At 45.6% G+C, this 15,817-nt stretch overlaps 1 protein-coding gene across 2 annotated transcripts in view; it reads left to right on the top strand.

Annotated features, from left to right (window-relative positions):
• LOC120917213 (alcohol dehydrogenase 1-like) overlaps positions 1 to 4,042 on the top strand; it is a 65,956-nt gene extending 61,914 nt beyond the window's left edge. For both annotated transcript variants that reach the window (XM_040328347.1, XM_040328354.1), the window contains exon 9: positions 3,725 to 4,042. In XM_040328347.1, coding sequence (XP_040184281.1) covers positions 3,725 to 3,749 — 25 coding nt within the window. In that variant the 3' untranslated portion in view covers positions 3,750 to 4,042. The remainder of the gene's footprint in view (positions 1 to 3,724) is intronic.
• The last annotated feature ends 11,775 nt before the right edge of the window (positions 4,043 to 15,817 follow it).

The raw sequence follows: 15,817 nt of genomic DNA, 5'->3' as shown, positions 1-15,817 counted from the left end.
TATATATATATATATATATAAAAGCAAATTCCAGTTAAAAGTAGTAATAGTGGTCATTCATCAAGGGGGACCCCAGGAACTCAGAATGTGTGGGGGGGGGGGGACCATCTTCTGCAGAAAGAATACTTTCAGTTAAGGGGGGTGGGTTACCGATCTAAGTGCTCCCTTACATTATCGTATTCACTCCCTCCTTACATCAGTGACTCCCACCCCCCTCAGACTGGCCTAGCGGTGCTGTCACTGACCTACTCTCAGGTGCACCATGCAGGGATCAGTCAGTCGGCTCCAGCTTGGTGGCTCTAGTTTTATCCTATAGTCTCCTCTCCACAGTCCACACCCGTCTGACTTCTCCCATGACCCCCATCCAGGCGGTGCTCCCACTCCTGACTCCTCTTCAGATTTCCTCAGAGACTGCAGACATGATATAAGACAAGAGATGATCAGAGGTTTGCGGACATGGTACAAGATATGGTTAGAGGCTGCGGGCATAGTACAGGAAATAGTTAAAAACTAAGGACATGATACAGGAAATGGTTAGAGACTGAGGACATGATAAAAGAGATGGTTAGAGGCTGCGGACATGATACAGGAGATGGTTAGAGACTGAGGACATGATACAGGAGATGGTTTGAGACTGCAGATATGATACAGGAGATGGTTATAGACTGCAGACATGATACAGGAGAGGGTTAGAGATTGAGGACATCATAGTAAAGATGGTAAAATAATGCAGACATGCTACAAGAGACGGTCACAGACTGCAGACATGATACAAGAGCTCAATGCCGATTAAATGCAGTCTCACTGTGCCCATGAATGCAGCATCGCTTTGCCCACCATTGCAGCCTCACTGTGCCCATTACAACCTCACTGTGCCCACCATTATAGCCTCACTGTGCCCATAATTGCAGCCTCACTGTGCCCGTGAATGCAGCCTCACTGTGCCCACCATTACTGCCTCACTGTGCCCATAAATTCAGGCTCACTGTGTCCACCATTACAGCCTCACTGTGCCGATTAATTCAGACTCACCATCACCTGCCCGTCTGGTAAATAACACACACATCTCCTGCTGTGTATATCACGGAGCTGGCTGTGTTGTTTTTGGCGGGTGTGCTGTAACAAAGTCCCGCCCCTCTAGACCGACTCGTCGGATAGGCGGAACACGAGCCAGTCTAAGGGGGCGGGACTTTTTTACATCGCGCCCATGGAACACAACACAGCCAGCTCCGTGATCTACAGAGTGACAGGAGGAGGACAAGAGAGGGAGAGAGGGGAGCGATGCAGCCGCAGCTCAAAGCGGCCTCAGGACAGGCGGCCTACCCGGAAATTTCCCGGTAGCCTGGTAAGACAGTCTGGCCCTGCTACTCTGAAATATGCTTTTTTTTAAAAGATATTTTTATTAGGTTTAAGACAAACCAACAAACAGAAAAACATACAAAAAAAATACACCAGACAACCTGGTCATAAACGTTAGGCAATACACTCAGACATAGAAAAATAAACTGACATCAGTGCAAAATATAAAGTAGGCACAGTGGTACTCTGAAATATGCTTCAAGTGGTTTGTAGCCATCACCCCCCACGGCGGGATTAAGAGGAATCGTTTGTTGTTTGTTCATTTGCACAACACTATCCCCTGTGTTTTGGTACCCCTCTAGCTGCAGAGGGCTGACTTTTATTACACAGACTGCCATATGTTGGTTCTCCATACAGCGCCTGAACTTTTTAGGAGTAGACTAATTGAAATGCAGCCACATGGGCTGATGTCTAAACAATTTTGCCTCTCTCTGACAGTGTACTTTTAAAACTTGTATGCATATTCTTAATCAACCCGTGACACCTGTCCTGAATATTTGAATGACCTTTTCCCTGGTCAGATTATGAAAACTACTTATGACATTAGGTGAAATTATGATGCTTTTTGTTTGTATAAAGACACAGGGCCAAGTAAATCAGGGCTGGCTGAAGAATAATGTAAATCCTTTGGTAGGTAAAACAACTCCTATACAGCAGTAGTGGTGGGAACAATAATCAACTCCAGGCTCGACTATGCATACTCCCTTTACCTCGGACTCCCAAAATACCAGATTGCTCGTCTGCAAGTCGTCAAGAACACGGCGGCACGACTGGTAACAGGAAAAAAATCCCTGGGAATCAATCATCCCCGCCCTGAGATCCCTCCACTGGCTGGCCATAAAGGACCGAATCACATTTAAGGCCCTCTGCCTGATGCACAAATGTGTACAAGGAATCGCCCCCAATATTTATGTGAGAAAATAAAATACCACAACCCCAATCATGTTCTTCGATCAACTAACCAAAATCTACTACAAATCCCCAAAGCCTGCTACAAGACCAAAGGAGAACGAAGATTTGCAGTCCAAGGACCTCAACTGTGGAACGTGTTACCAACTAATATCCTAACGGAAATGAATCACCAGGCCTTCAGGAAAAAACACAAGACCCACCTATTCTGAAGGCTAAATTAGAAGGAAATGGATACCAAGCGCCTTGAGGCAATTCAGTTCGCATTTGTAGCGCTACACAAGTTATTCACTCACTCACTCACATGTATTTTAAAGAGGAAGTAAATAGTGGTAGGTAAAGGGTAGCCAATCATTCCCCATTACTAATCTTCTATATACCTTGCTCTGCACTATGTTTCTGTGTAAAGGTGGCCTTTGGGCTATAGGTAGGGCTTTGCTTCCTTTCCTCATGTCAGAGCCTTACATCACCAAATTTTACTCCAAATCTCCTAAAACTAGCAGTGAAAGGCAATTGTTTAAAATTCGCACTGTAGACATACAGATTTGAGTCTGAAGACATTAAAGTGCCCAGGCACACTCATATACCAGGAAGTGAGCTGCTATTTTTCAAAACTCAGGGCAAAAGGTACCTTTTTTTAAAGAGTACTGTTTAGGTACAATACCATTTCTACATCGCTTATAACATAGCAAATCTTTTACGAACAATTACGGCGTGGGGCGTGTACCATTTAAATTAGGCGCGTTCCCGCGCCGAACTTTCTGCGCATGCTCCGTTAGGAAATTTCCCGCCGTGCTTTGCGCGAAATTACGGTGCCCCGACGTGTTTTTTGAACGGCGATGTGCGTTACGTCCTTTCGTATTCTCGGACGTCTTACGCAGAAAAAAAATATTTAAATTCGACGCGGGAACGGCGGCCATACTTTAACATGGCTGGTCTAAATCTAAGCCATGAAATAGCAGGCGTAAGTTTGCGACGGGAAAAACCGACTAGCGACGACGTAAGAGAATGCGACGAACGTGCGTACCTTCGTGGATCGCCGTAAACAGCCAATTTGCATACCCGACGCGGAAAACAACGCAAACTCCACACAGCGGTCACCGAAGTATTGCATCCTTAGATCCGAAGGCGTACGAAGCCGTACGCCTGTCGGATCTTAGGCAAAAGTCGTCGTATCTTTGTTTGTGAATTACAAATAAAGATACGAAGCGAATCAGCAGATACTCCGGCGTACTTTTTCTGTGAATCTGGCCCTTTACTTTTTTTTTTGTTCAAGTCTACTTTAATTGTATATTTAAATGAATTAAAAGACTTTAACTTGTATAACACTAATAATATATTTATTATTTTTATAATAATTATTTATTAAATATTATATTTATTCAATAATAATACAATATATATGCATTTAATGTACACTGTTTTAATTATTTTGCTTATTTTTTTTCTCTGAAAGCATTCGCACGATCTTGTTGTTCTAAACTGAAGACTTTCGTTGGACCTCTTTTACCAAAGAAATTATTGTGGATCAGTCACAAAAAATGATTTGCTCTAATGTAATCTAGTTTAGATAAATTTTTAAAATGAACTAATTTGGTACAACAAAAAATAAAGGAGTTCACATATTGTTCAAAACGATTTCAGTATCATATAATATTGTATCAATGGTAAGCAGATGGTTGTCTGTTTATAAAATTAGTTTGATAGCTTTTTACTATTAATAACTCACTGACTGCCTTTGAATGAAATAAAATAGAGGTTTATGATAAATGGAGAGAGGTATGTTTTGTGTATTATTTGCATTACATAATGGGTCATGCACAGCAACATATATATATTTCCTTCTTTGATTACCACTGTAAACAGGATGGTGGCCTGATGGAGAACCAACCCATCCTCTGGTGGCCCCACAGACCTGCCCAATATTGGGACATCTGTTTTTGTGCATAGCCAAGCTGCTTGGCTTATTTCCAGGTTGAAGCCAATTCTAATCAGACTTCACTGTAGATGCGTACACCAGGGTCACACTGGTTTGGGACAAACTTAAGGTTATGTTGCCAATTGACATACTGCAATTGGGATTCAAAGTCAGAATAATGGGCCAAATTCTCAAAAGAGATACGCAGGCGGAACTGCTGTTCAGCCTGCGTATCTCTGTGCCTAACTTTGGAAACGATCCTCAGAAGGATTTTTCCAAAGTTAGGCAGAAGATCTGACATCTGTAAGACACTTACACTGTCAGATCTTAGGATGCAGTACCGCATCCGCCGCTGGGGGCATTTCTCATTGAAATGCCGCTTTGCGTATGCAAATGAGGACTTAAGCAGATCCACAAAGCTTTTAAGCATTGTGGTTTCTGCGTAAGTTCCGATTTGCTTGCGCAAAACTAGGGCTGGTTTTACAATGTGGAAAGTTAGTCCACCATGTAAAATCAGACCTTTTTTTCGATCGCCGCAATTTTTTTTTAAATTTGAATTTTTTTCCCGGCGCGTATTTTTTTTTTCCCGACGCAACTTTATTGTCCCGTCGCGATCCACAAAGCCCGGCGTAAATTACGCTCGCGCGCTGCCCGTCGGGAAAAATGACGTCACACGCATGCGCAGTACGTCCGGTGCGGGAGCGCGCCTATTTAAATGGGAATCGCCCATTTAAACTAGGAACGCCTTGCGACGGACGGAGTTAAGTTGCGCTGCCGCAATTTTCCGGGTAAGTGCTTTGAGAATCGGTACTTAATTTCGGAAAAATGCGGCAGTGTAACTTAACTCCCTAAAGTTAAGTTAAGCAAGATTTTTGAGAATTTGGCCCAATGTTTCTTTCAATTCCTGCATAAGGTTTGCTTGGTTAATCACCATGTTTTTGGTCTTAGTTATTTGTACTTCTTCAAAGCACATCTGTCTTCCCTGACAAGGAACATTTTAATTAAAATGATATCTCTTTAATTTAGTGGTCACAATGGCCAATGGTACTGCATGCTGTAATAGCTGTTTCACAGCCATGTTTTACCTTCTCAAAGGTAGCTCTCTCCGAGTCCTCAAACAAGGATCTTACTTCAAAGAGGAAGTGGGTGTGGATATGATCCTTGCTCCAATAATACAGCATGGCTGTGCTGCCCCTACCACAGCAAGAGAGAGACCAAAGGGAGGTGACACCAGCAGTGGGACACTTTCCAGATCTGTGGGACACCAGGATTTTGTTAAAATCCTGGACTGTTGAAAAGTATGTCATGTGTAATTAAAATGTATGGTTTGTGTTACTGTCTAGCATTTCCACAAGAATTAGGGCTCATTTAGACTTGCAGTTGAGGGAACATTTAAAATCCAATGAGACCAGTGTCTCTCAACCTTTTTTCGATCAAGGCATCCTTAAACATTATACACAATCTTGGGGCACCACATTCTAAAATGTAAAACAACTAAACAAATTGTTTTACATAATCTAAGAACATTCGCACATGTAGGACACCCAACATTAAAGATGATTTATTCTTCCAAAGCAAATACACCTTTGCACACTGATACTGACTAGTGTTCCAATGTTTATTTTCTCCCTCAGTTTCCCTCCCTTATTCAGCTAATATGAACCCAATGCTTATGTAGCACCCCCTTACTTTCAGTATGGGCACTACACTTAAGTTAGTGGGGAATGGGAGAGTTACATTGCTCCCATTCACAGTTTGCTACAATTGAGACTTCTGTCACTCCAGAAACGTCCACTGGGTCAGTCTGTGCTCCAGGGATGTAATAGCATCCCTGCCCAGCAGTTGGCACCAGAGGGGTTCTTGCAGAGCAACTTTCCCCAGCAGCCAATTAGAGAAGTTTCTCCCTCGCAAGGCATGCTGGGGAGGGCTATATCTGTGACATGTGTCATGTGCTAACCAAGTTTCGCGGGGTCCCTGTTCCAGGTGTGGCATCCACCTTCAGGGTGCGCGCATCCATGGACCCCACCAGGCCAGAATTGCAGTCTTCAAAAACCCTCATCCGGAGGTAAAAGGGGACTCCAGTGACTTACTGGGTCCCCAGTTCTATTGAAAGGATCCCAGGCTGGGTGCCGTTCGATTGGGGGGTCGGATGGAGGAGAACCCGGAGGCAGGTTGTCCAACAGGGCTTGAACGAATCAATCAGGGATCTGGTGACCGGAATGTTGACAGGTACGTTGCTGTCATCTGGTGACCTATGCTAAAACCTACTGGGAGGATTCGCTCCATTTATCCATCTAGTTCACCTAAAGTAATTGGCCTGTGGCAGAGGCCCTAGAGCCAGGTCTGTGAGAGAGATCTGTTCCTCCAAGCAAATCCTAAGTGACACTTCGGCTGCCAGGCTTGTGAGAGGTGTCTGTCCGGGGGCACTTTACCCACTCCAACTAGAGTGGTGACGAATAACAATTTGGTACTCCATTGAGCAAGTACTGCTCAATTAATATCCGGGCCTGACACTGCAAGGTTCTCCCTTTTCTTCATCAACCTGCTCTTCCCATTTAATGTTGGTGTTGGCCATGTTTTGCCTGGAATAAAGCATTGGAAAACCCTTTATTCTCTGTGTCAGGACCATTAAGGTAAGTACTCACCGAGGCCGAGATGCTGAGGGCGGCTCACCTTTGCGACCCTGTGCAGACCGCTCCCTGGAGTTAGAACAGAGGAGGGACGGCACAAGGAGGCACTGGTGCCGGGAACTGGTAGGCAGACTTGGTGCAGCTGACGAAAACAGGGCAGGTGCAGAGGACTGGAGACAGTCGTTGATCAGGCAGGAACAGGCAGGTAAGTCCAGAAGGGACCAACAGGAAACAAGGCAAATCCGGGTCACTGGCCGTGGGTCAGGAGTTGGAGAGATCAGAGGAAGTCCGTGAGAGCAAGCCAAGGTCAAGGGGCAGGAGACAACAGCAAATCCGATAAGCAGGCAGGGGTCAAGTGTAGGAGACGGCAGAGAATAGTCAAGGTCCAATCTGGGTCAAACAGGTCAGGGTATTCAGGTTTCAAGGTTCTCTCACAGGGTAAAGCTGACAACGAACCAGCAATTAGCAAAGGGGAAGGGGCTGGCTTAAATAGGCCGCTCAGGCCACTGATTGTTTCAAAGTATCATAGGTTCAGCACCAGGCTCCAATGGACAGCAAGCAAACTAACACTTGAGCAGTGGCTCAGAGGCAAAGAGCTGGACTTGTAATGGATAGGTCCTAGGTTCGATTCTACCCAGAACCAACTGGGGAATGTGACCGTGAAAGGTCTGTGCCCTGACAGTGCCCCCCCCCTAGGGGCGGACTCCGGACGCCCAAACTGTCCACTAGTTCTGGATGCTCCTGATGGATCAAACGGGGAGCATGTGGATCTTTACTTTTTCTTTTTGGACTTTTTTGATCCTGAAGTTCCGGTAGGGGGCGCCCTCCTTGCTTGTAAGGCCTGTTCAAAAGTCGCCAGATCCTGTTTACGGACCATAGTACCATTCAAGGCATATGTGCAATCTGGAGGGAGAACTTCACTTGGGGAGATATGATCTGGAATTTCAACTGGGGACACAGGAACTGAAGACACTGGAACTGGGGACACAGGAACTGAAGACACTGGAACTTGGGACACAGGAACCGAAGACACTGGAACTGGGGACACAGGAACTGAAGACACTGGAACTGGGGACACAGGAACTGAAGACACTGGAACTGGGGACACAGGAACCGAAGACACTGGAACTGGGGACACAGGAACTGAAGACACTGGAACTGGGGACACAGGAACTGAAGACACTGGAACTGGGGACACAGGAACCGAAGACACTGGAACTGGGGACACAGGAACCGAAGACACTGGAACTGGGGACACAGGAACCGAAGACACTGGAACTGGGGACACAGGAACTGAAGACACTGGAACTGGGGACACAGGAACCGAAGACACTGGAACTGGAAAGGTAGGTACAGATTCTGAGGCATAGAAAAAACTCCCAATAGTACCCAGCTGAAGAAGCTTTGGCCGAGGTGGGCGAGTTGGGCAGAGCGATATAAGGTGCCCGCTAGCACCACAATAAAAGCAAAGTCCATGGCCTCTCCTCCGCTCTCTTTCTACCTCAGATAGGCTGGACCGGATGGCCCCGATCTGCATGGGTTCTTCCTCCTCCAAGGTGGGCGTGTGTGCATCCACAGAAATGTCAAGACCTTGTGATGGGGAAGCTTCCAGGCTGGGCACATACGGAGTCTCATAATTTGGCACACACTGGGCTGGCTGGAGGTCATAACCGTACTGGGGCTTCCTATCCCTGGGTACCCGTAGGCCCCGTGAACTAAGAGCAGACCTGGGAGCGCTGGTCTTCTTGGAAACAGGAATATATGAGTCCAGCGCAGCCATGAACGTCTCCCAGCTGTCCAAGACTGGATTCTTTTCCTGCAACAGCAGATGAGCCCATGATTTGATCTGCCCTGTTAGCAAATTGATGGAGGCTCGAACCTTAATATAATCCGTGGCATAGGTCCTAGGTTTGAGGGTGAACAACAGCTCACAATCAGTTTTAAAGCACAGGAAGGATGCACGGCTACCACCAAATTTTTCTGGCATGACAACAAACGGTTCATAACATGCTGGTTCCGGGGCTGGGCGTGTTGTCCCTTTCAATTTTTGGATTTCTTGTTGTAGTTCCTGAATAGTATGGTTCAGGCTGGAGACTTGCAGAGCCAGGGAGGTGAGCATCTTGTACAAGTCTGCGGACTCCATATTATTAGTTAGTCCATTATGTAAGGGTTTACCTTCTTGCAATTTTTGAACGGCAACCGTCAAAACAGACACCTGTTGACACAGGTTTTCAAGGGGTGAGCATGCCCTGTCGGCCTCAGACATAATGGCTGGTTCATACTGTCAGGACCATTAAGGTAAGTACTCACCGAGGCCGAGATGCTGAGGGCGGCTCACCTTTGCGACCCTGTGCAGACCGCTCCCTGGAGTTAGAACAGAGGAGGGACGGCACAAGGAGGCACCGGTGCCGGGAACTGGTAGGCAGACTTGGTGCAGCTGACGAAAACAGGGCAGGTGCAGAGGACTGGAGACAGTCGTTGATCAGGCAGGAACAGGCAGGTAAGTCCAGAAGGGACCAACAGGAAACAAGGCAAATCCGGGTCACTGGCCGTGGGTCAGGAGTTGGAGAGATCAGAGGAAGTCCGTGAGAGCAAGCCAAGGTCAAGGGGCAGGAGACAACAGCAAATCCGATAAGCAGGCAGGGGTCAAGTGTAGGAGACGGCAGAGAATAGTCAAGGTCCAATCCGGGTCAAACAGGTCAGGGTATTCAGGTTTCAAGGTTCTCTCACAGGGTAAAGCTGACAACGAACCAGCAATTAGCAAAGGGGAAGGGGCTGGCTTAAATAGGCCGCTTAGGCCACTGATTGGTCCAAAGTAACATAGGTTCAGCACCAGGCTCCAATGGACAGCAAGCAAACTAACACTTGAGCAGTGGCTCAGAGGCAAAGAGCTGGACTTGTAATGGATAGGTCCTAGGTTCGATTCTACCCAGAACCAACTGGGGAATGTGACCGTGAAAGGTCTGTGCCCTGACACTCTGTCTGGACCTTCGCTCACTGCTTTGTTCTCCAACTGCACCCATACGCCACATCAAGGTAACTCAATATGCCGATCCCAAAAACAAATCAGCGTCTCCTTCGGGGGTAGCGCTACACTTACAGAGAGAAGCAGGGAAGGGTAGTGCAGTGCAGGCGCCCAACGTTTTCCTTATCAACCAATTACGTCATTCATTGGTTGTTTGGAACCCAGGGCCTAGAAGGTTATAATGGTGCACAATGAAAACATGTGGCTTTTTGTAACTAAAAGGTAAGCTTCATCTACCCACTGGCTTGTATAACATTTTTAAAGAATTGTAGGCATTTTGCCAAGGCACCCTAAGGTGCCTGGGCACCATGGTTGAAAAAGCCAGGTTTAGACAAATGTTCCCGATTTAGATTGTGAAAAGACTAGCTGCTAACAAATCTCAGACAGGACCTGTAGGTTTGCCAAGTAGATAAAGTTAATCAACTGTCACTTCACAAACCATCAAAGAATCCTCACAGACCATGTGACTACAACACACCATGGTAGCAGAGGTCTTTACAAATTGAGAATGCACTGTCTTGGAATCACTACTCATTTTTTTTTAAATCAGAAGTAATAGGTTTCATCTCTGAAAAGGTCAAACATATTAGCTATAGGGAGATGAAAATGATTATTTCTGATAGTACACATTAGGAGCAACATGTTGATGCTCTTTTATTATTTACTATTTCAATAACATTATTTTTTGTTCATCTATTCTGCCTGGTCTGAAGTCTCTAAAGGGGGGCATGTAAGGAATATCAAAAGAACAGGGCTTACAACAGGGGACTAGAGAGGTTAAAAAAATACCAGGGTATAACGAGTAGAGAAGCGGTCCTAAGAGGGCTACATTGCCATTGATAATGACTAATGTACTTGTGTCACATGCCATACAGCCAACCAGCTGGTAAACAGGTTCCTCTGGTAGTAAAGGGGTGTTATACTTGGCCTTTTCACTAGCAACTAGTTCCCCACATACTTGGACCAGTCTTGTGACACACAGTACTTAGGGACCTAGCTTTGATAGGAGCCCCGGGAGGATAACAAACATGGAGTTATGGATACATGCATTTCCTCTATCCAATAACAACATACGGATTAGTCACTGGGGGCGAGGTGATGGAACTGCTGAGCTGGTGGAGACTGGTACACACTCCGCTCAGAAATGCTGCACACCCTGGGAGAGGTGATCTTTAACAGAAGTTGTGTCCATAGTGCAGTAGTGTCAACAGTGTAAGTATGGCAACAGGTTACAAAGTGTTAACTGTGCAAGTTGTCTGGCTCGCTTCTATCTCTGGAGTGACACATTAATGCTGGATTGACATGACTTCGGCTCCTGAAGGCATTAGTGAGCACTGTGTCCCCACTAGGGTGTGTTAAGCCCTGCCCACTAGTCTCCTTCCTACAATGGCCAATGGTACTGCATGCTGTAATAGCTGTTTCACAGCCATTTTTTACCTTTCCAAAAGAAAGCTCTCGCCTCAAACAAGGGTCTTACTTCAATGAGCAAGTGGGCTGCCCCTACCACAGCAAGAGAGAGACCAAATGGAGGTGACTGCAGCAGTGGGACACTTCCCAGATCTGTGGGACGCCAGGATTTTGTTAAAATCCAGGACTGTTGAAAAGTGTGGCATGTGTAATTAAGAAGTATGACTTGTGTTACTGGAATGAATTAGGGCTCATTTAGACTTGCAGTTGGGGGGAACACTTAAAACATGCCATTAAGTCACATATTCAGTGCCCTCCCACCCTCCCCCTCCACCTCCCCTGCCCATTGAAATGAAAGGGCAGTGTCACATGCCATACAGCCAACCAGCCGGGAAACATGTGACATGGCAAGTGTGACTGATCCTCTGGTAGTAAAGTGATTCGGCAGCATCGCTTTTCGGGCGCATTAACCCTTTCTTCAACCGCTAATATGGGGTTAAAAGCGTCCCACTAGTGGCCGAAAAGTGCCGCTATGGAAAAGTACTGTCCTACTAGACAACAATGATTTGCTAAAATAACAGAAATTCAACAAATGGAAAATCTCACAATGACGCAGGAGGACAACAATTGCAAAATCTGGACTCCCTTTATGATATATAGGGAACAAATGACGTGAGGGGGGAGGAGCTGAGGGAGGTAGGGGAGATGTGGAGTTTTTTTTTTCTCTCTTTTTCTTTTCCTTTCCCTCTTATTCTTATCTTTCTATATTTATGTTCTACGTTTTAATTTCTATGATACTTTTTATTTTTGTACTGGGGGATAACCAGGGTGGGGAACAGGGTAATGAAAATCGAACAAAGATATGGGACTATCCTAGACCTATATAAAAGTGTGAGGTAGTTGAAGTAGAACTGAAAAACTGTTATTGTTGGTGAAAGAGTAACTAATGTTAACCACTTCCCGACGGCCGTACGACTTTATACGGCCGCAGGGTGGTTCTACTTCTCTGAGCCGCCGTGTTTTTACAGCCTCCGTTCCTCCTGGCCACTGAGGGGCGCGCGCCCGCCCGCCGCATCACTGGGATGCCGATGCGCGTGCCTGGCGTAAACACACAGATCCATGTCCTGTCAGGGAGAGAGGAGACCGATCTGTGTCTCTTGTACATAGGGACACAGATCGGTCACCTCCCCCAGTCACCCCCCTTCCCCCACAGTTAGTAACACTATATAGGGTACACATTTAACCCCTTCCTCCTTCCTCACCCCCTAGTGTTAACCCCTTCAATGCCAGTCACATTTATACAGTAATTAGTGCATATTTATAGCACTGATCACAGTATAAATGTGAATGGTGCCAAAAATGTGTCAAAAGTGTCCGATGTGTCCGCCATAATGTCGCAGTACCGATAAAAATTGCAGATCGCCGCCATTACTAGTAAAAAAAAAAATAATAATTCTGTCCCCTATTTTGTAGGCACTATAACTTTTGCGCAAACCAGTCGCTTATTGCGATTTTTTTTTTTTTTTTTACCAAAAATATGTAGAATACGTATCGGCCTAGACTGAGAAAAAAAAACAAATTAAAAAAAAATTTAGCTATTTATTACAGCAACAAGTAAAAACCGCAGAGGTGATCAAATCCCACCAAAAGAAAGCTCTATTTGTGGGGAAAAAAAGGACGTCAATTTTGTTTGGGAGCCACGTCGCACGACCGCGCAATTGTCAGTTAAAGCGACGCAGTGCCGAATCGCAAAAAGTCCTCTGGTCAGGAAGGGGGTATATGTGCCCAGTAAGCAAGTGGTTAAGGAAAAGAAGATGTTATGCTTAAAATAACAGAACTGTTGTATAGATTTATTTTATGAATGGTGTATTAATATCTTTGTGAAAGAAAAACTAAAATAAAGAATTTCTAAAAAAAAAAAGCACAGCTAACACAGAGCGGTGCCAGTGTGAAAGGGCTCTTAATGTCCCACTCAAAATTTAACCCCAAAGGGGAGTAGGACTTTAACTGATAAATCTAACTGGTTTCAGCTCTGGAGATACCGGTACATCTCTTTGCATTATCCATCTCCAATTGGGAATCTACCCATCTCTAATAGGGAACTTCTCCAAGACTATAAAGATCGTACCAGTTGGATCTCTATTATATTTGTGGTCAGTGCTTGGACACACTATGCCCTGGAAAACCTTTTAACAGTGTTAGAGATATGCTCTCCTAGCCTCACGCTCAGAGCCCGAGTAGGGATTAGGTTTAATTGATAACCCCTCTTTTTTAGCGCTGCACTATTAGTTTCATATTTATATTTGTTCGGTGTCTGGACATTGTGGATAGCTGCTGGTACAACTTGTCATTTGTCTTTACCTTTGCGCAGATTTATATTTAAAAAAAAAATTACCCAATTCCCTCATCAACACACCCAATGTGGATGGGGAATCCTTCCCGTTATGGTAATCTTATCTGCCTTCAGAATACAATGATTAGTGCCTATGGCTATAGATGGCAAACACTGATTGATTCGGAAAAAAACAATAGGTAGATCGACTTTTGACAAACCTGCCTGCCCATACATGGATCGAAATTCAGCCGGTTGCAACCAAAGGTTGCTTGATGCCGCGTGCACACGGTCCGATGGACTTTTTCCGATGGACTTTTTCCGTCGGAAATTTAGATAACAAAGCAGGTTCTCTATTTTTCCGTCGGAAGTTTTGCCCGGTCTAAAGTCCGACCGTGTGTACGTGGCATTACAGTAACAGTTCTAATTCAATGCAACTCAAATGTTATTTAATTAAAGGAGAAGTACAGCCAAAGCTTGTTTGGCTGTACTTCTCCTATGGATCACAGGAGTGCATTTTGTTTTCTTGTGACTGAAGTTCGCTCTGCTAACCTCACAGAGTCAGCCCAGGCTCTGCGTCATCACGACCACGGAGTCGGGATCCACCTAGATCCCTGAACCGACATCCAGCTCAGCCTCTCAGCGAGCCGGGGAACAGATGCAGCATCGGACCGATGCTGCATCCACCTAGGTGAGAATAAACACAAAACAAAAAAAAAACATACTTCTCTTTTAATGCTGAAATTGCCATATTTGTTACTTGTTGTTTTGTCAAATTTCATTTAATTATCGAAGGGTGCAAGATCCAAAGGTGTTATACTCCTGGCTTTACTACATATTGAGCCAATGGACCTGGAGCATGTACACAGCTAGTGAAGTGTGAAGTCTGCACTGGTGTATTTCAGGTCAATGCCTTGGTTAGCCAAGATCAGGTTACTGATGCAACATCCTAACAGGCAGGTTGCTAGGATGATATGATTTTATTTTGTGCTTTTTGGATCCTCTGTAACCATTGGAACAGCTATTAATTTCTCTGGGCTGTTCTAAAGCTTATAGGCTGCAGATTTGATTGCATTCTGGAGGCTTCCAGAACATAGGGGGTAGGAGAGACTTGTGCTATAGCCAATCCCTTGGGGCGATATGCGCATTAGGTGGCTCGGAGGACATAAATAGTCTGGGAGTCCTGGAGCAGCCCTGTTCTTGTCCTGCTGGAGAAGTTCTCAGCCTCAGGGCTGCTCCCCCTTTGAGGCAGCTCTGCTGGAGTCTGCTGATATTCATCAAAGTCCCTAGGCTTTAGCAGAGCTGGGGAGCCTATTCCTAATTACCTTGGAAACTAAGGGCCAGATTCACAGATATCTGCGGCGGCGTAACGTATCCCCTTTACGTTACCCTGCCGCAAGTTTTCAGCGCAAGTGCCTGATTGACCAAGCACTTGCGTGTAAACTTACGGCGGTGTAACGTAAAGTCGCCCGGCGCAAGCCCGCCTAATTCAAATGGGGCGTGTACCATTTAAATTAGGCGCATTCCCGCGCCGAAAGTTCTGCGCATGCTCCGTGTGAAAATTTCCCGACGTGCTTTGCGTGAAATTACGGCGCCCCGACGTATTTTTTGAACGGCGACGTGCGTTACGTAATTTCGTATTCCCGGACGTCTTACGCAAAAAAAAAAATTTTAAATTTGACGCGGGAACGACGGCCATACTTTAACATGGCTGTTCTAAATATAAGCCATGAAAAAACAGGCCTAAGTTTGCGACGGGAAAAAACGACTAGCGACGACGTAAGAGATTGCGACGAACGCGCGTATCTTCGTGGATCGCCGTAATCAGCTAATTTGCATACCCGACGCTGCAAAACGACGCAAACTCTACCAAACGGCCGCCGGAAAAATTACACCTAGGATCGAAGGCGTACGAAGACGTACGCCTGTCGGATCTTAGCCAAAAGCCGTCGTATCTTTTTTGTGAATTACAAATAAAGATACGACGCGGCAAATTTGAAAATACGCCGGAGTATCAGTAGATACTCCGGCGTATTTCCTCTGTGAATCTGGCCCAATGTAAGCAGTTGTATTCAAGGATCTGGTCTGAAGAACACAAAAAAGTGTGCCTGGTGAAAATTGGAAGGTGTGTAGCTGCCTTGGGGCATTGTGAGTACTGACCTGAGCTCATGATTCTAGTGACTGTGTGCTGTTCTACTTTTGAGGTACCAGTAGCTTTCTTTGAGGCTGCTCCTACA

This window comes from Rana temporaria, chromosome 1 (genome assembly GCF_905171775.1).
Source record: "Rana temporaria chromosome 1, aRanTem1.1, whole genome shotgun sequence".
In the NCBI taxonomy this organism is placed as follows: Eukaryota; Metazoa; Chordata; class Amphibia; order Anura; family Ranidae; genus Rana; species Rana temporaria.
This window is presented reverse-complemented; position numbering and strand designations above follow the sequence as displayed.